General features: G+C 43.3%; 1 protein-coding gene across 1 annotated transcript in view; it reads right to left on the minus strand.

Annotated features, from left to right (window-relative positions):
- The window catches only part of DNAJB14 (DnaJ heat shock protein family (Hsp40) member B14), a 66,168-nt gene that overhangs the window by 15,351 nt on the left and 30,547 nt on the right, over positions 1 to 20,270 (minus strand). The window contains exons 2-6 of the mRNA XM_077277780.1: positions 18,261 to 18,426; positions 6,282 to 6,427; positions 5,132 to 5,317; positions 3,380 to 3,474; positions 3,193 to 3,302 (exon numbers count right to left, since the gene is read on the minus strand). Of these exons, the coding sequence (XP_077133895.1) occupies positions 3,193 to 3,302; positions 3,380 to 3,474; positions 5,132 to 5,317; positions 6,282 to 6,427; positions 18,261 to 18,426 (703 nt within the window). The remainder of the gene's footprint in view (positions 1 to 3,192; positions 3,303 to 3,379; positions 3,475 to 5,131; positions 5,318 to 6,281; positions 6,428 to 18,260; positions 18,427 to 20,270) is intronic.

Raw genomic sequence — 20,270 nt, forward strand, 5'->3', positions numbered from 1 at the left:
TATGCTTATCATTCCTAATATAGATCTTTTTCATGACAGGAACCCACCATGTACAATTTATGAAATCTCAAATCAATAGGTTTGTTAAAATCAGAGACAACACAGCCACCACTAATACCGCCATATCATATCAATTCAAATGAGGGCCTTCAGTACTGAACAAGGGCCGAAAAGTAAAACCCTCATTGAGTCCATAGGGGCTACACGATCTCAACCTATGAATCCATCTACATTCCTCTTGATGGAGCATCTGATCCAAATTTCTCTTACGGGGACCTAATGTCAAGTGTCTAATTCCCCTTATTTTCAAATTAAGGGGTTATTACTATGTGTATATCTCATATGTATCAATAGGGGTGTATCAGTCTTTGTATTAATTGAACTGATATGTTTTGAGACTTCTCCTCAATTCTTGTCTTGTTTTCCCTACATATAATTTCGGGCATGGACACATTATTATATACACATCCCTCTTGGGCTTACAATTTATATTGTCCTTTATGCAGAATTTTTTTTATTATCCACACACTTACAAAAACTACAAGACCTACAGGGATGAGACCCCTCCTTCCAATTCCTAGTTCTTATAATCGACCTCATCTCTTTGTGGGGTGAAATGGCTGTGTGTTAGAATACCACTAAGGTTTTTCCCCTACGATATGCAATAGAAGGATGCTAACCAGTAATATTCCTTAAATCCGGATCAGCTCTTATAAGGGGCCAGTATTTACGTAAGATGTTATTTATTCCAGTAGCCTTTTCATCATATGTACCTATGAACCTCACAATTGACTTCTCTATCCTCCTGGGGGACACATCCAATAGACTATCTCTTGGTGTAATTTTTGCCCTATTAAAGGCCCGATGTAGGACCCTTTTCGGGTATCCTCTTGAAGAGAACCTTTGGGAGAGATTTTTACTTTCTTCATCAAATAGGGCATCATTAGAACAATTACACCTTGAACTTAGGTACTGTCCAACCGGTATACCGGCTTTCAGAGATGGGGGTTGCCAGCTATCCCAATGTTCCTTAATATGTGAGCCTTCTTGACACATATCATGGGTAGGTGACCACCACCAAATTCTGGAGCCTTTTTTTTTTAATCAGATATGAAATAGGCTGGCTGCACCGAGCAAGATGAAATGCTAGATACAGTTATATGAAAAAGTTTGGGCACCCCTATTAATCTTAAGCTTAATATTTTATAAAAATTGTTTTTTTTTGCAACAGCTATTTCAGTTTCATATATCTAATAACTGTTGGACACAGTAATGTTTCTGCCTTGAAATGAGGTTTATTGTACTAACAGAAAATGTGCAATCTGCATTCAAACAAAATTTGACAGGTGCATAAGTATGGGCACCTCACCAGAAAAGTGACATTAATATTTAGTAGATCCTCCTTTTGCAAAAATAACAGCCTCTAGTCGCTTCCTGTAACTTTTAATGAGTTCTTGGATCCTGGATGAAGGTACTTTTGACCATTCCTCTTTACAAAACAATTCCAGTTCAGTTAAGTTTGATGGTCGCCGAGCATGGACAGCCCTCTTCAAATGATCCCACATTTGTTCAATGATATTCAGGTCTGGGGACTGGGATGGCCATTCCAGAACAGTGTAATTGTTCCTCTGAATGAATGCCTGAGTAGATTTGGAGCGGTGTTTTGGATCATTGTCTTGCTGAAAGATCCATCCCCTGCGTAACTTCAACTTTGTCACTGATTCATGAACATTATTGTTAAGAATCTGCTGATACTGAGAGGAATCCATGCGTCCCTCAACTTTAACAAGATTCCCGGTGCCGGCATTGGCCACACAGCCCCAAAGCATGATGGAACCTCCACCAAATTTTACTGTGGGTAGCAAGTGTTTTTCTTGGAATGCTGTGTTTATTTGCCGCCATGCATAACGCCTTTTTGTATGACCAAACAACTCAATCATGGTTTCATCAGTCCACAGGACCTTCTTCCAAAAAGAAATTGGATTCTCCAAATGTGCTTTTGCATTCCTCAGCTGACTGTTTGTGGCGTGCTTGCAGAAATGGCTTCTTTCGCATCACTCTCCCATACAGCATCTCCTTGTGCAAAGTGCGTTGTATAGTTGACCGATGCACAGTGACACCATCTGCAGCAAGTTGATGCTGCAGCTCTCTGGAGGTGGTCTGAGGGTTGTCCTTGACTGTTCTCACCATTCTTCTCTGCCTTTCTGATGATTTTCTTGGCCTGCCACTTCTGGCCTTAACAAGAACTGTACCTGTGTTCTTCCATTTCCTTACTATGTTCCTCACAGTGGAAATTGACAGGTTAAATCTCTGAGACAGCTTTTTGTATCCTTCCCCTGAACAACTATGTTGAATAATCTTTGTTTTCAGATCATTTGACAGTTGTTTTGAGGAGCCCATGATGCCACTCTTCAGAGGAGATTCAAACAGGAGAACAACTTGCAAGTGGCCACTTTAAGTAGCTTTTCTCATGATTGCATACACCTGGCTATGAAGTTCAAAGCTCAAGGAGGTTACAAAACCAAAAAAAGTGCTTTAGTAAGTCAGTAAAAAGTAGGTAGGAGTATTTAAAACAAGAAAATGATAAGGGTGCACATACTTATGCACCTGTCAAATTGTGTTTGAATGCAGATTGCACATTTTCTGTCAGTACAATAAACCTCATTTCAAGGCAGAAACATTACTGTGTCCAACAGTTATTAGATATATGAAACAAATAGCTGTTGCAAAAAAAACAATTTTTATAAAACATTAAGCTTAAGATTAATAGGGGTGCCCAAACTTTTTCATATAACTGTATATGAGCAACCACCGCTATAGCCAAGCCAATGTTAATCTAAAGCCCCAGTATACTTTGAATTAAAGACAACTAAATTTACAAATCCATAGAATTGAACTCGCACTGCCAACAACAATAGCAGCCTATGCGCTCTGAGTTATCTAGTATAGATCACTGGGTGTGCATCCTTTACTTTAGTGTGCCTATGTAAACAGGCATACAGACAACCGGCGGTCAAATCGTGCCACCAATTGGCCGGCGTAAACAGACCCCTACCCTATTCTCCCCAAAGAAAACAGAAACAATGAGCCGAGCAGACCGAAATAAAGATAAAGTACTTTCACTTGGCATTGTAAATTCATGTACATCAAAAAGAACAGTGTCACAGTTTCTTGGAATAACATGTTACTTACGATCTTGGATATAGACTGTATGGAGGATTGGAGACCAATAACTGGCTAAGCAAGGACACAAGTATTAGTACAATTATAGGCAGCAGTTGTATGAGCATGGAGAAACCACCCTAAAGGGGAAAAACAAAAGACCGGTATTAATATAGATGGTGAAGCAAGGAAGACTTATATGAGGGAAAATACTTACATCTCCCCTCTCATCTTCTCTTTCGTGACCACTGTGATGCTGATGTTGGTGGTGGTTACATGTTGTTCGTCCATTGGAAAATGTCCGAACATTTCCTGATTAGAATAAGATCCATGTGTTTATTTTCTACATTTTACTTACGGGAACGAAATGCCTTGTCAGCATGGCATCAGTGACATCTAGTTAGGAGGCGGGGCTGGTCTCTGATCGTCACATCATCACCTTACAATGCGCACCAACAGTGCGCTCTGTTGCCAGTTTGTCATTCCTAATCAGAGCCAGTGAGGGAGCGCACCATCACTGTGCACGGAGGAGAATACTGCACAGTGACAAAGAAAATCGTACGGAGCATACATCGGAATTGACAACGGATGCACGCTCGGAAGAGCAGGGACTAGCCCAGACCCTGAAATGGACATCACTGATGAAACTTCATTACAGGGTGGTGACAGAGGACATGACAGACTGCAGCTTCTGTCACCTGATGACATCACATTTGAGTATCCCAGCATGCAATGGGGATTCTCAAATAAAGCATCATTAAAATTGAAAAAAAAAAAAAAAAAAGTAGTTAGATTAGAGATGTAATGGGACAGACTTTTTAAATTATACCACATTCTAAAAACAATTATTATTATTGTTATTATTATTATTATTATTATTATTATTATTAAAATACCGTATTTTTCGAACTATAAGAGGCACTTTAGTAGCACGCACAGTATCAGCCACCGGCTTTCTACTGCTACCGGAGGTCACATGTGCTGTTACTTAAGAGAAATGAATATTCACCTCTCTCCAGGCCCAGAGAGGTGAATATTCATTTCTCTTAAGTAACAGCACATGTGACCTCTGGTAGCAGCAGGAAGCCGGCGACTGACACTGTGCGTGCTACTGAAGAGCAATGAATAGTCACTGCTCTCTGCGCACATAGTCCCAGCGTGCAGAGCGGTGAGTATTCCGGCAGCTGTGCTGATGGGATGGGGGCCCTGCATACCAGGACGAGATGGGGGGCCCTGCATACCAGGATAGGGATGGGGCCATGAATACTAATATAGGGATGAAAGCAATCATTCCTGCCAGGATAGGGATATGGGGGGCCCTGCCAGGATAGGGATATGGGGGACCCTGCCTGCCAGGATAGGGATATGGGGGGCCCTGTACACCAGGATAGGGATGGGGGCCCTGCACACCAGGATAGGGATGGGGGGCCCTGCACACCAGGATAGGGATGGGGGGCCCTGCACACCAGGATAGGGATGGGGGGCCCTGCACACCAGGATAGGGATGGGGGGCCCTGCACACCAGGATAGGGATGGGGGGCCCTGCACACCAGGATAGGGATGGGGGGCCCTGCACACCAGGATAGGGATGGGGGGCCCTGCACACCAGGATAGGGATGACCGATCATTCCTGCCAGGATAGGGATGAGGGGAACCATTCCTACCAGGATAGGGATGACGGTGCCATGCACATCAGAATAGGGATGAGGAGGCCATGCATACGGGGATAAAGGGGCCATGTGTATCAGGATGGGGATGAGGGGACCATATATACCAGGATAGGGGATATTAAGTACAGAATTGACCACAATTTTTGCTTCAAATTTTTTTTCCCCTAATTTCCTCCTCTAAAACCTAGGTGCGTCTTATGGTCCAGTGTGTCTTAAAGTCTGAAAAATACGGTAAATAGAGAGACATTTAGGATGAAAATCAATATTTGTTTCGGACCACCCCTTTATGTCAAACATACCTGATGGGAAGCCTCCCCCAAAGAACATGTTAAACAGATCTTCTGGAGTTATATCGGCTTCGAATCCTCGGTGGTAGTCAGACCCACCATTTCTGTGGTTGCTGTGTACATGCTCATCACTTCCCGTTAGGTCATATTGCTTGCGTTTCTCTGGATTGCCTAGTACTGCATATGCATTTCCAATCTCTGAGAAAAATAGAGCACTAAGTAATTGGAGTAGTCCCCTACAAAGTCACACGTTACTGTGGAGCACATAAGAGGCAGTCCGGTACGCAAATAAAAGCAGAAATCGGTGCAATAAGCAGCACTTGCATAGAGGCTACACATTTACAATTACAGTACATAGTATGGCGTCTATATTCCTCTGCTACATGGTAACTAGACAATTACAGTACAGAGTACTTTTACATAAAATACTGGTGCACACACACTGAATAAGGGTGGCTGCAGGTTACTATTCCTGCCATTCCTCATCCTGATATGGCAGGTGGCGGATCTCCTGTAAGAACAAAGATTTCAGGCGTGTTGAAGTTGAACATGCACAATCCTTTTTCACTTTTAAATCAGCCATTGAAGAGTTTGGACCTTTCCAATACACATTAAGTGTATTTGACCAACATTAATGTAATGTGTTTGGCAGCTTTAAAGGTTTTTGTTCCCTTTCATGAAGTTAATCTCTGGCTGTAGGTGATTACAAAGCAAAACTGTGCTGTACTCCTCTTCCTCGAGTACACCGGCAAGTCTTGACACTGCTTCTGGTGTGTGGCATTGGCTGTAGCGCTAAAGTCAAAGCAACAGTTTGACAGCTAATCGGTGAGCTAAGCAGCTCTAGGTGGGGCATTCTATCTACATGGACTGTATACAATAAGCAATAGATGTAATCAGCCTGTGGGTAGCATGGAAGCGGACATATCCTGCATGGCAGACGCTCAGGAATAGCAGTGTGTTAGCATGCGTCTATAGAGGAGGCATGCACGATTCCTAGAAGAATGGGAAACACCCAGCTAGCCCTTGAAGCATTCATTTTCAGATCCTGCTGTGAGGGAGCATTTGATGATTGTACGGTGGCTCTGCATTGCAGGCTCTCGGAAAACTGATCAGGTGATTAGATGATGAGGAACATGCAGGCTGACAAACCAGCCGCACTTACTCTTAAATGCATCCGTGGCTCCAGGAGCATGATTTTTATCTGGATGAAACTTAAGGGCAAGTTTCCGATAGGCTTTCTTCAAGTCCTCCTCTCCTGCATCGTTACTCACTCCCAGTACCTCATAATATGTCTTACAGCACTTTATCCTGCAAAAGAAACATAAGCAGAACACATGAGAAACCAAGGATAGATCTGCAGGCTTTTCTGATAAAAGATGGCAGCAAGGCAGTGATCGATACTGAAAGAGGCCTACAGGACATGCTCCCACACTCTGCCAGGACAGGATTCACCATCACGCTCTATAAGGAGACATCTGAAGAGATGTGTGATCGCCAAGAGACATCAGCTTACAGCAATTCAGGGGTACTCCCCAAATAGTCCGTTATTCCCCAGATCTGTGGGGTCTGACCTCTGGAGCCAAGAGCGATCCTGAGAACAGGACTCTGGAACATGGCGGTGTGCGGAGCCTGGTTCCCATCTCCAATGGAGTAAAGGTGAACATGACCGACCTCCACGCCATGCACTGTTTATAGGACAAGGCCAAGCACTGTTTTCTACTTTCTCCAGCAATACACATTGAATGGAGTGGTGGTAGAGTATGCGCATCTATCTGATCACTGGTACCTGGAGCAGAGATGCACATGCTCGACCTCTGCCGTACATGGTTAAGTACTGTAACTCACTTTCTACAAAAATCCCATAGGCAGTGAATGAAGCAGAGGGTGAGCATGCGCATGTCCACTCTACGTCCCAGTGATAGGACAATCAGTAAGCTATCCTCTACCCTATGGGAAGAATCCTTTAAGGTGTCACTGAAAATCACTTCTGTGTAATCCAAATACAGCTATTAAAGCGGTCCTCCACTTGTTACAATATTCCCTTGTTAATAGGCTGATCCTGCTGGCACCCACAGCAACCAGCTGTAATCTGGGCTCAAATGTGGTACATGTTCAAATTCTCTGCAGCGCCACCTCAGGGGGGACTGTAGTATTACACTATACTCCTCTATGGGTTATCAGTGTATGGCAGGACAGGAAAGTTCCACTAGTACAAACAATGTTCTATGGACTCCAAAACCTCTCTGTGCCCAGAAGTGAACACTATGGGATCTTCAGCAGAGGCTCATTATACAGAGCACAACATTGGAAAAAACATAGTCCCATTATAAAAATATGATGAAGAAATGAAAGCTATCCTCTAACCTGTGGATAGGGAATACCTTCCTGCATGTGCACCTTAATTCTGTGTAGGATTGTCAGAAAGTCCAGCAATGCCATAACAAGGCCAGACCATTCCTCAGTTACTGAGAAATCAACATAGGAATTGATATGCAAATGAGGCTGTATATCTGAAGCCTCAGTCACTACAGCTCTATTCTCCGCCCAGCACCTACTCCTCATGCTTGACTAATAGCATTTTTGCCATCAGCACAGAGGCTGTCAGACTAACAGCAGGAGGTGGCGCACTGGGCAGGGAATAGAGCTGGAGTGATGGAGGCTTCTGGTCCTCCACCTCCTTGCACAGGAATTCAAATGCTGATTTCTCAGTAACAGAGGAACACACATGTCCATATAAATAGGCTAGTAAGCAATATCTTGCTGACAGATTCCCTTTAAAAAAATACCATACTTTGACAACTTTGCCTCCTAAATCTAAAAATGTTGAATCTAAATTATATTTTTTGGTTGCAATTACCACCATTTTAATTACTATATTAAGCTCTGCCGGGGGACCTACATTTTACAAATTCTTTACATCCTGCTCATTTACTTGTCCAACTGCTTACTGACGTGTGACCTGCATTTCACACATGGGTGTATGTAGCCAGCTCAGGAAGTGAGCCTACCCCATAGAGGTCAGGTGTCGGCTATGTTCACATAAGCTAACAAAACACTGAAAAGAATCAACATAACTGTGTCCATGTAAAAAAAAATTAAAAAAAAAAAATTGACGTTCACGCTTTGGAGCATTTTTTAATAGCTTCCAGAGACACCAAATGGTTAACAAGTGACATGACCAGTTTTCAGGTGTCTTCCGCTCTGAAGACACTCCATACTATACAAGTTAATGGAAAAGCTCAAAAGTTACCCAAAAAACACCGGAGAGTCTGCTTGAGAGGTTTTTTTCAGGATTTCTGCTTCAAAAACCACTCTTTGTTGCAGAATGGAATTTAAAAGAGTCCAGAAAACAACAGTACGAAAGACAACCGAAAACCACAGGAAAAACTGTCAAAAACGATCATGAAACACTAAGAAAAAAAAAAAGTTTACTGAAGCACCCCTTTCTTAAAAAACGTTTTTTGACCACCTGAAAAAAAAAAACAACGTTGTGTGAACATACCTTTATAGCAACTATTGGAACTAGATCTGATTGCTATTCTTTAAAGGGAACCTGTTACCCCCCCCCCCCAGGCGTTTCTAACTAAAGGTACCGTCACACTCAGCAACTTTGCAAAGAGAACGACAACAATCCGTGACGTTGCAGCGTCCTGGATAGCGATCTCGTTGTGTTTGACACGCAGCAGCGATCTGGATCCCACTGTGCCATCGCTGGTCGGAGCTAGAAGTCCAGAACTTTATTTGGTCGTCAGATCGGCGTGTATCGTCATGTTTGACATCAAAAGCAATGATGCCAGCAACGAGCATAGGGGGCGTCGCAGCGTCTCCTGCTAGCCAGTCGGTCCACTCCGGCTGTTTGACATGGAGCTAACAACCAGCGAGAACGAGAAGTGAGTCGCCGTTACGTCACTTGATCGCTCCTGCATCGTTCTGGAGTTGCGGTGTTTGACGTCTCTATAGCGACCTAAACAGCGACGCTCCAGCGATCTAGTTTAGGTCGGCTCGTTGTCTATATCGCCGCAGCGTCGCTGAGTGTGACGGTACCTTAAAAGAGCCACCTTGTGCAGCACTAATGCTGCATTCTGACAAGGTGGCTCTTAGTTCTTGTTCCTGGCACTACTGAAATAATCGTTTTTTAAATTTGGCCCTTCTACCTTGAAATCGCCATGCGGGCGGGTCTTTTCCCTCTAATCCAGACGCACCACAGCCATCGCTCAGGGCCTCTGCGTGCCGGGCGCCGATTCCTCTTCCTTCATTAGCGTCCCCGGCGCCTGCGCTGTAAGTTCGAAGGGCAGCACAACTGTGCATGCCCGAAAAGAAAAAAAAACTTACAGTGCATGCGCCGGGAACGCTAATGAAGGAAGAGGAGGAGGCGCCCAGAGGCCATGAGTGACGGCTGCGGTGCGTCTCTGTTAGGGGGGAAAGACCTGCCCCCCTGGCGATTTCAAGGTAGGAGGGACAAATTTCAAAAACGATTATTTCAGTAGTGCCAGGAACAAGAACTAAAAGAGCCACCTTGTCAGAATACAGCATTAGTGCTGCACAAGGTGGCTCTTTTAGTTACAAACTCCTGGGGGGGGGGGGGGGGGGGGGGTGACAGATTCCCTTTAAAAAGGGTTGTCCACTACTCGGACAACCCTTTCTCAGTCCCTATGTTCCTCACCCCATAAAATAACACATATTCCTCTCCGGGGCTGGCACCTTTCCAGCGGTGTTGGTTTTGGCTCTCCTGGGACTCACGTTACATTATCATGTCATGCCATTCCTGTGGCCAGTCAGTACTGGCTTCACTCTCCCTGCCTTCAGACTAATCAGATATCTGGAAGTAGTCAGAGCTGCAGCTGCTCTCTCACTTCTTCCAGACATCAATTACATCCATAGGAGAGGAGAGTGAAGCGGCTGGCAATGGGCCAGGGATCAGATGACAATATCACGTGGGCCCCAGGAGAGCCAGTTTTGACACCACTGTAACGCACCTGCACCGGAGGCGAGTGTGTTATTTTATTGGGGGGAAAACATAGAAATTGAGATGGGGTTGTCTGAGTAATGGGCAACTCTATAACGACTTAAACTGGTACTCTGTCCCTGCCCATAAAACTATACACCATGTTCCAAATTATTATGCAAATTACATTTTTCTCGGATTCTCCTAAATGGTTGGTGCAAATGACAATCTGTCTAATAAAAGTCATCACCCATTAGAGTATGCATCAAATGTTATTGAAGAAACCTCCCAATGATAACAGTATAATCTCCAAAATGAATAAAAACTCAAAATGCACTGTTCCAAATTATTAGGCACGGTAGAATTTCTAAACATTTGATATGTTTTAAAGAACTGAAAATGCTCACTTGTGGAATTTGCAGCATTAGGAGGTCACATTCACTGAACAAAAAAGCTATTTAACTCCAAAACATCCTAACAGGCCAAGTTACATGTTAACATAGGAACCCTTCTTTGATATCACCTTCACAATTCTTGCATCCATTGAACTTGTGAGTTTTTGGAGAGTTTCTGCTTGTATTTCTTTGCATGAAGTCAGAATAGCCTCCCAGAGCTGCTGTTTTGATGTGAACTGCCTCCCACCCTCATAGATCTTTTGTTTGATGATCCTCTAAAGGTTCTCTATAGGGTTGAGGTCAGGGGAAGATGGTGGCCACACCATGAGTTTATCTCCTTTTATGCCCATAGCAGCCAATGACTGGGAGATATTCTTTGCAGCATGAGATGGTGCATTGTTATGCATGAAGATGATTTTGCTCCTGAAGGCACGTTTCTGCTTTTTACACCATGGAAAAAAGTTGTCAGTCAGAAACTCTATATACTTTGCAGAGGTCATTTTCACACCTTAAGGGTATGTGCACACGTTGCGGATTTGCTGCGGATCCACAGCGTTTTTTGAGGAGCAGAAACGCTGCAGATCCGCAATTGATTTACAGTACAATGTAAATCAATGAAAAAAAAAAAATGCTGTGCACACTTTGCGGAAAATCCGCTGAGGAAACGCTGCGGTTTTTGAAGAAATAGCATGTCAATTCTTTTTTGTGAATCTGCAGCGTTTTTGTACCCATTCCATTATAGAAAACCGCAGGGGTAAAAACCGCAGCAAATCCACAAGAAAAAAGCAGCAAAACCGCACAAAAAAACGCAGGTGCGTTTTCTGCCAGGAGAGACAGAATCCGCACCAGAAATTCCTAAGCCTAATCCGCAACGTGTGCACATAGCCTTAGGAACCTTAAAGGGCCCTACCAGCTGTTTCCTCATGATTCCGGCCCAAAGCATGACTCCTTCACCTCCTTGCTGACGTTGCAGCCTTGTTGGGACATGGTGGCCATCCACCTCGACACTCATCAGTAAATAAGACTGTTTGAAAATTAGTCTTTGTGTATGTCTTGGTCCACTGCAACCATTTCTGCTTGTGAACACTGTTTAGAGGTGGCCAAATAGTAGGTTTATGCACCACAGCAAGCCTTTGAAGGATACTACACCTTGAGGTTCGAGGGACTCCAGAGGCACCAACAGCTTCAAATAACTGTTTGCTGCTTTGTTATGGTATTTTGGCAGTTGCTCTCTTAATCCAATGAATTTGTCTGGCAGAAACCTTCCTCATTATGCCTTTATCTGCATGAACTCTGTCTATGCTCTGTTTTAGTCATAAATCTCTTCATAGTATGATGATCACTGTTAAGTTTTCGTTAAATATCTAATTTTTTCATACCATGTCCAAGGCATTGCACTATTTAACGCTTTTCAGCAGCACAGAGATCCTTTTTTTTCCCATATTGCTTGAAACCTGTGGCCTGCTTAACAATGTGGAACATCCTTTTAAGTAGTTTTCCTTTAATTAGAATCACCTAGAAAACTAATTATCACATGTGTTTAAGATTGATTTCAGTGATCCATTGAGCCCTGAGACACAATACCATCCAGGAGTTTATTTGAAAAACAAAACAATTAAATCTTTATGACACTTAAATCCACTTTGCATAATAATTTGGAACATAGTGTAAAGATGAGATGCCCAGTGCAGTTCTATTACACAGGTCAACAAAAAAAAAATTTTTTTCTGGTGTCCAAAATATTTTAATGAATTTGGGGTATTTTTGGGGTGCTGATTCTGAATATGCTATCAGTTTTGCCAGATTGGCTCAAGTTTTTGACATTTTTGGTATCTTATTTATAGCACTTGTTGGTAAATGCGACGCATCATCTCATTAATTTCTTTGGATTAGTACTTGAACTGAGCAGTTCTCAATATAGTTTTGTGTTAATTAGTGTTCTAAAAGTTTGTTCATAGCTTGATTTTTGCACTAACTTTATGTTGTTGTCTGTTTTCCAGTGAAAAGCATGAACTCATCAAGAAGAAGTTGTCTTAACGATCCAGACTCATTCTGTTACATTTGTGGTGAATACACACTGCCAAAACATAGAAGAAACATAACAGACTTCGTAAAAAAAGTGTATTTTGCCTATTTTGGGGTTATGCTTGGGGACCAAGACAAGTTTTGGGCACCACACATAGTGTGCAAAGCATGTATCGAATTATTACGAAAATGGAGCAAAGGACAAAGAAAAAGCTTCAAATTTGGTGTTCCAATGGTGTGGAGAGAGCCAAAAAATCATCATGATGACTGTTATTTCTGTGCAGTGCAAGTGCAAGGATTCAATAAGCATAAGAAACGAAAATGGGAGTAACATGGAATCTGCAAGAAGGCCTGTCCCTCATTGTGAAGATGTGCCTGTACCTGTGTTTACCATAAATAACAGTCATCATGATGATTTTTTGGCTCTCTCCACACCATTGGAACACCAAATTTGAAGCTTTTTCTTTGTCCTTTGCTCCATTTTCGTAATAATTCGATACATGCTTTGCACACTATGTGTGGTGCCCAAAACTTGTCTTGGTCCCCAAGCATAACCCCAAAATAGGCAAAATACACTTTTTTTTACGAAGTCTGTTATGTTTCTTCTATGTTTTGGCAGTGTGTATTCACCACAAATGTAACAGAATGAGTCTGGATCGTTAAGACAACTTCTTCTTGATGAGTTCATGCTTTTCACTGGAAAACAGACAACAACATAAAGTTAGTGCAAAAATCAAGCTATGAACAAACTTTTAGAACACTAATTAACACAAAACTATATTGAGAACTGCTCAGTTCAAGTACTAATCCAAAGAAATTAATGAGATGATGCGTCGCATTTACCAACAAGTGCTATAAATAAGATACCAAAAATCTCAAAAACTTGAGCCAATCTGGCAAAACTGATGACATATTCAGAATCAGCACCCCAAAAATACCCTAAATTCGATGAAATATCTTTGGCACCAAAAATGCTGTTGACCAGTGTTATCTTTATAACACTTATAATTCAGTGTGACAGCAGCTGCTCCTCATTGCTTCCCCTCCTGTCTGGGACCTTACATCACACACCAGTATGCAGCTCCCCATCCCCATGAGTAACAGCCTAAGAAGAAGAGGCATGGCCACACGGCCTGTTTTCTACAGTGAAACAGCTATTATCAGAGACTGGCTGATAGTAATAGCATCTCATCTTTATAGTTTATGAGGGTAGGGACAATTTTTTTTATCTCCCTGGAGTACCCCTTTAAAATGCTGCCATCACTCTCTCAAGGCTGAATTTAAATGGTTGTAACATATGTGGGCATCTGTTCAAGCACCCATTGCCACAGCCAACAATCACAATACAGTCCCGGGACTTTTCATGGCAGTCGCCTGCCTACTGAAAGCATCTGTCACTGCCATCCCTTGTACTTTTATGAAGCCTTCTTAAAAGGTCACGTTTACTGGAACTTAAAGGGAAGGTGCCATCAAAAAATTTTTTTTACAGCAATTGTAAAAATGTAAAGAATTAATGTTTACATTTTCTTAAAAAATATTATCATTTGTTTATAATTTAGTAAAATATGAAAAATAATTTGAAAAGTTTTGGAATTTCCACTTTTAAACACTAGGGGGAGCAGCTGCTGAAATTTCAGAAAAACCTAGTGTACAACTAGCTCACATTACTGCACTGCAGTAATTATGGGCGGAGTCTGCTGTCGTGTGTGATGTCTCCTCTCCTCCCCTTCTGGGTGTTTGCTAAGGTATAAGAGGATGATATTCAGGAACCCAGTGAGCAGCCATTTTGTTAGTGACTGCAGAGTAAAGGTACCGTCACACTAAACGAGATCGCTAGCGATCCGTGACGTTGCAGCGTCCTCGCTAGCGATATCGTTTAGTTTGACACGCAGCAGCGATCAGGATCCTGCTGTGATGTCGCTGGTCGCTGAATAAAGTCCAGAACTTTATTTGGTCGTCCGATCGCCGTGTATCGTTGTGTTTGACACCAAAAGCAACGATACCAGCGATGTTTTACACTGGTAACCAGGGTAAACATCGGGTTACTAAGCGCAGGGCCGCGCTTAGTAACCCGATGTTTACCCTGGTTACCAGCGTAAAAGTAAAAAAAACAAACAGTACATGCTCACCTGCGCGCCCCCAGCGTCTGCTTCCTGCTCTGACTGAGATCCGGCCCTAAAGTGAAAGTGAAAGCACAGCGGTGACGTCACCACTGTGCTGTTAGGGCCGGAGCTCAGTCAGTGTCAGGAAGCAGACGCTGGGGGCGCGCAGGTGAGCATGTACTGTTTGTTTTTTTTACTTTTACGCTGGTAACCAGGGTAAACATCGGGTTACTAAGCGCGGCCCTGCGCTTAGCAACCCGATGTTTACCCTGGTTACCCGGGGACCTCGGCATCGTTGGTCGCTGGAGAGCGGTCTGTGTGACAGCTCTCCAGCGATCAAACAGCGACGCTGCAGCGATCGGCATCGTTGTCGCTATCGCTGCAGCGTCGCTTAATGTGACGGTACCTTAAGGCTACTTTCACACTAGCGTCGGACTCGGCCCGTCGCTGTGCGTCGGGCCGACGTTCCCGACGCTAGCGTTGTCTCCGCTGCCCCATTGTGAGATGCGGGGAAGTTCGGGGAGGTGGGGGCGGAAAAAGCGGACCGTCGTGAACAAAAAACGTTACATGTAGCGTTTTTTTGCTCCCGACGGTCCGCCACTGCACGCCGCATCCGTCGCACGACGGGTGCGACGTGTGGCAATCCGTCACAATGCGTCGCTTAATGTTAATCAATGGTGAAAAAACACATCCTGCAAACACTTTTGCAGGATGCGTTTTTTCGGCAAAACGACGCATTGTGACGGAATGCAGTTAACGCTAGTGTGAAAGTAGCCTAAGGCTGCCGTCACACTATCAGTATTTGGTCAGTATTTTACATCAGTATTTGAAAGCCAAAACCAGGAGTGGAACAATTAGAGGAGAGTATAATAGAAACATATGGACCACTTCTGCATTTATCACCCGCTCCTGGTTTTGGCTTACAAATACTGAGGTAAAATACTGACCAAATACTGATAGTGTGACGGCAGCCTTAGGCTACTTTCACACTAGCGTTGTTGGCTGTACGTCGCAATGCGTCGTTCAGGAGAAAAAAAACACATCCTGCAAAGTAATCTGCAGGATGCGATTTTTCCCCATAGACTAACATTACCGACGTATTGCAACGTATTGCCACACGTCACAACCGTCGTGCGACGGTTGCGACGTGTTTTGGCGGACCGCCGCCACAAGAAAAGTTACATGTAACTTTTTTTGTGCGTTGAGTCCGCCATTTTCGACTGTGCATGCGCGGCCGAAACTCCGCCCCCTCCTCCCCGGACCTTGCAATGGGGCAGCGGAAGCGTCGTAAGACTGCTTCCACTGCCCACGTCGGGCATTTCTTTCACAGCATGCGTCGGTACGTCGGCCCGACGCACTGCGACGGGGCCGTACCGACGCTAGTGTGAAAGCAGCCTTATACTGACAAGTAGACAGTAACCGAGGATGGCAGGCAGCAAGGATTCTGGGAGATATGTGGTGGAGGGAGCAGGGTGACAGCACCCTGTTCGGTGTGCGGAGCAGCCAGAGATTGTACATGGACGCTGTCTTTTTTACACATGGATGGGCCGACTGCTTGTCTGCTCCACAGAAATCCAGGAAACATTTCTGCTGATTGACGGCCTGTTCTGATCCAGACATTGCATGCAAAGACCCCATTCCCCTCCTCAGATCCTGTCCTGGCGATGTGTGAAAGGGAGGCGACAGGCGCAGTCCGGGGTGACGCTGGGATGGAAATGTAGCCATATAGTAACGATAAAAATGAGACCCCTCTATTCAGCTGCCTCACCAGCCTTCCCCTGACTGCACCTAACTGGAGGTCATGCTGCCCCCCTCTATTACCCCAGACCCGCGTGCAGGTGCTCAGCCAGAACCACCCTAGAAAGGGTCGGCTTTCTGACATAATATTGCCATATAGATCACACATAGTACCGCCATATAGATCACACACAATACTATCAAATAGATCACACAATACTGTCATACAGTTCTCACATAATACCGCCATATAGATAACACACAATACCACCATATAATTCTCGCAATACTGATCAAGCATAATACCACCATACAGATCACATAATACCGTCATATAGATCTCACATAATGCCATAATACAGCATGATCCCTGCAGCTCCTGTTATCGCACGCATCGAGTTGTGTGTGCAATGGGGAAAGATATGCAGGGGGGGAGAGGAGTGCATAGGAGAGGATTAGATACACGGTTCACCAGACAGTATCACACAGGATAGGATTAGATACACGGCTCAGCAGACAGTATCACATAGTATAGGATTAGATACACGGCTCAGCAGACAGTATCACACAGGATAGGATTAGATGCATGGCTCAACAGACAGTATCACACAGTATAGGATAAGATACACGGCTCAGCATAGTATCACACAGTATAGGATTAGATGCATGGCTCAGCAGACAGTATCACACAGTATAGGATTAGATTCATGGCTCAGCATAGTATCACACAGTATAGGATTAGATGCATGGCTCAGGAGACAGTATTACACAGTATAGGATTAGGTACACAGCACAGCAGACAGTATCATACAGGATAGGATTAGATACACTGCTCAGCAGACAAAAGCACACAGGAGAGGATTAGAAACACGGCTCAGCATAGTATCACACAGTATAGGATTAGATGCATGGCTCAGGAGACAGTATCACACAGTATAGGATTAGGTACACGGCTCAGCATAGTATCACAGTATAGGATTAGATGCATTGCTCAGCATAGTATCACAGAGGAGAGGATTAGGTACATGGCACAGCACAGTATAGTGATAGATACACGGTCTGATGTCCTGTGAGGAGCTGCAGTGAGAGGCAGGACAGGAGCAACAGAGATTTTCCCCCTCCCCCCTCTGTTACCTCTCTGCAGCTCCTGAGGACATCAGACCGCAGCACTTCACCCTCTCTAGCGATTCTAGAGATTACAGCCACACACCAGGCAGCAGAGCAGAGGACAGGGAACAGCCGCTGCTGACAGTGTGAAAGGGGAGACAGCTGGAGCTGTCCCTCCTATAACAGCGCAGCTCTCAAGTCACAGTTAGTGGAGCTCACACACTGTGGGTTGAGGAAAGATGGCGCCGACCTCCTGCCTCTGCTGTGATGTGGAGACAGCCCAGGGGGCGTGGCCAGATCACAGCAGGGAGCAGCACAATGCTAGGTATGGGGTCGGACGCCGACTGCTGAGTCCTATGCCCAGGGCTGCCGTATTTGCAGAGTGTAAGTGTCGTGCAGCTACACTTACACTCCTGCAAAGCAAAATGGCGGCGCCCAGTGGCTGCAAAAATAATTAATAATAAAAAAGATATTAAAGTTAAAATAAATAATTTTGTATTAAAAATAATTGTTTATATAAACAATAATTTTTAATACAAAAACAAAGTTGTGGCACCTTCCCTTTAAACACCATTTAAAAAAAATGGAATTATGCTTTTTTCAACATATCTCCTCAGCTGGACTCCTCCCATCTTTCAATACATTATTTGGTAACATTATGTCATTCAAAACTACAATTCAATTCAGCCATATGAAGGCTTCATTTTTTGCCAGATACATTGAAAAAAAAAAAGTTATGATTCTTGAAGAAAGGCAAAAAAAAAATTAAAAATGATGGGTCAGATGGGAAGGGGCTGAAGAACGGGGATAAATTGTATTAAACTGCATACCTTTTTACACCATCCACTTGGTCCTTAGTAAAGCTTTTGCCACCATCACCAGTGGTGCTGTCCTTTTCTGAACTAGTTTTATTTTGTTCCACCCCATTCGGCATTTTTGTGCATTTTGGTCCATTCCCCGTTTCTCCTTCATGTTTTTCAAGCCTTTCTAGCAGCTCTTAGAAGAAAATAATAGTAAAGGAAAGTGAGCAATGAAAGACATAAAACATTTTAGATTTGCTTTTAACAAGACCATTATAATGCAAAATAATCTAATTATTAGATGTACTTTTCCAGCATTGTTAATGCAGTAAATGGTCATTTGCTTTACAACGGACATATACTATACAAATCCTATCAAGCGTCGAAAAGAGCATTTGTGACTATGATGCAACCAGGGCTGTAGAGTCGGAGTCGTGGAGTCTGTGTCCAATTTGCCGGAGTCGGTATAAAATGGGCCAACTAATTATGTGCGCGTGTATATGTGTGCGCGTGTATATGTGTGCGCGTGTATATGCGTGCGCGTGTATATGTAAAATATATATATATATATATATATATATATATATATATATATATATATATATACATACACACACATACATATACATATACACGCACCTATACATCTATATACACATATATATATATATATATATATATATATATATATATATATATATATATATATATATATATATATATATATATATATATATATATATATATATATATATATATATATATATATATATATATATATATATATAAAGCTGAATGTGTGTATGTCCGGGATTGGCATCTGAACCGTCGCAGCTACAGCCACAAAATTTTGCACAGTCACACGTCTGGACCCCGAGAGCGTCATAGGCTATATTGTGAGGTGAAATTTTAACCCCGCGCTTTCCAATTCACCAAACAATTTTGCCCCTATCTACATAATGGGGAAAAAATGAAAGGAGAAGTGTTGGAGGCAAATTAACAGCTGCCAGATGTGAACAAGGGGGACTTAAAGAATGAGAGCGATGGCGCCAAAGAATATATACCATACAGTTGCTAAGGTGGAGCCCCGACATGGGATAATCACCACACCACCACGGGGATATGAACACACACACAAAATGCGCCACACACTACCATGTGCTCGAACACATATACCACCCTCAGCGCACATTTCACCACACATACACCAACCTCGCCACATAAAAGTTGAAACACAAAAGTCGCCCCTTAAAACTCGCCACGCGCAAAACTCTCCACATGCAAAACTCGCCACATGTGCAAAACTCACCTCATGGAAAACTCGCCACACGCAAAACTTGCACACACGGAAAAATTGCCACATGCACAAAAGTTGCAACACATGCAAAAGTTGCCTCACACAAAACTTGCACATACTCAAAAGGCACCACACATAAAACTCGCCACGCGCAAAACTCGCCATGCGCAAAACTTGCTGCACACAACTTGCTACACTAACCTGTCACATGCAACTCGACACACAAAAAGTTGCTACACGCATGTCGCCACATGCAACTCAACACACAGTTTGAAAGACGAAACTCGCCCTAAAACACTGGTATTATCCTTCAAAAATAAAAATCTGATTAATAAGCTGACAAACTACAAGAGCAACAAATGTACCATATAGGAATCCGGCAGCTGTCAGTCACATGACCAGTCTATTATGTGTATGTGTGAGCTAATTTATACTGCCAGGGGGTGGGCTTACTGTTGGCTGGGGATTTATCAGGCTGCCAATTTAGCTTACAAATACTGAGGTAAAAATACTGACCAAATAACGTGTGAACGAGGTCTAATACAGGAGGAGATGACATACAGATATATACTATATACAGGAGAGATGACACACAGGTATATACTATATAGAGGAGATGACATACAGGTACATACTACATACAGCAGGAGATGACATACAGGTATATACTATATACAGAAGGAGATGACACACAGGTATATACTATATACAGGAGCAGATTACCTACAGGTATATAGTATATA

Source organism: Ranitomeya variabilis, chromosome 1 (genome assembly GCF_051348905.1).
Source record: "Ranitomeya variabilis isolate aRanVar5 chromosome 1, aRanVar5.hap1, whole genome shotgun sequence".
NCBI lineage: Eukaryota > Metazoa > Chordata > Amphibia > Anura > Dendrobatidae > Ranitomeya > Ranitomeya variabilis.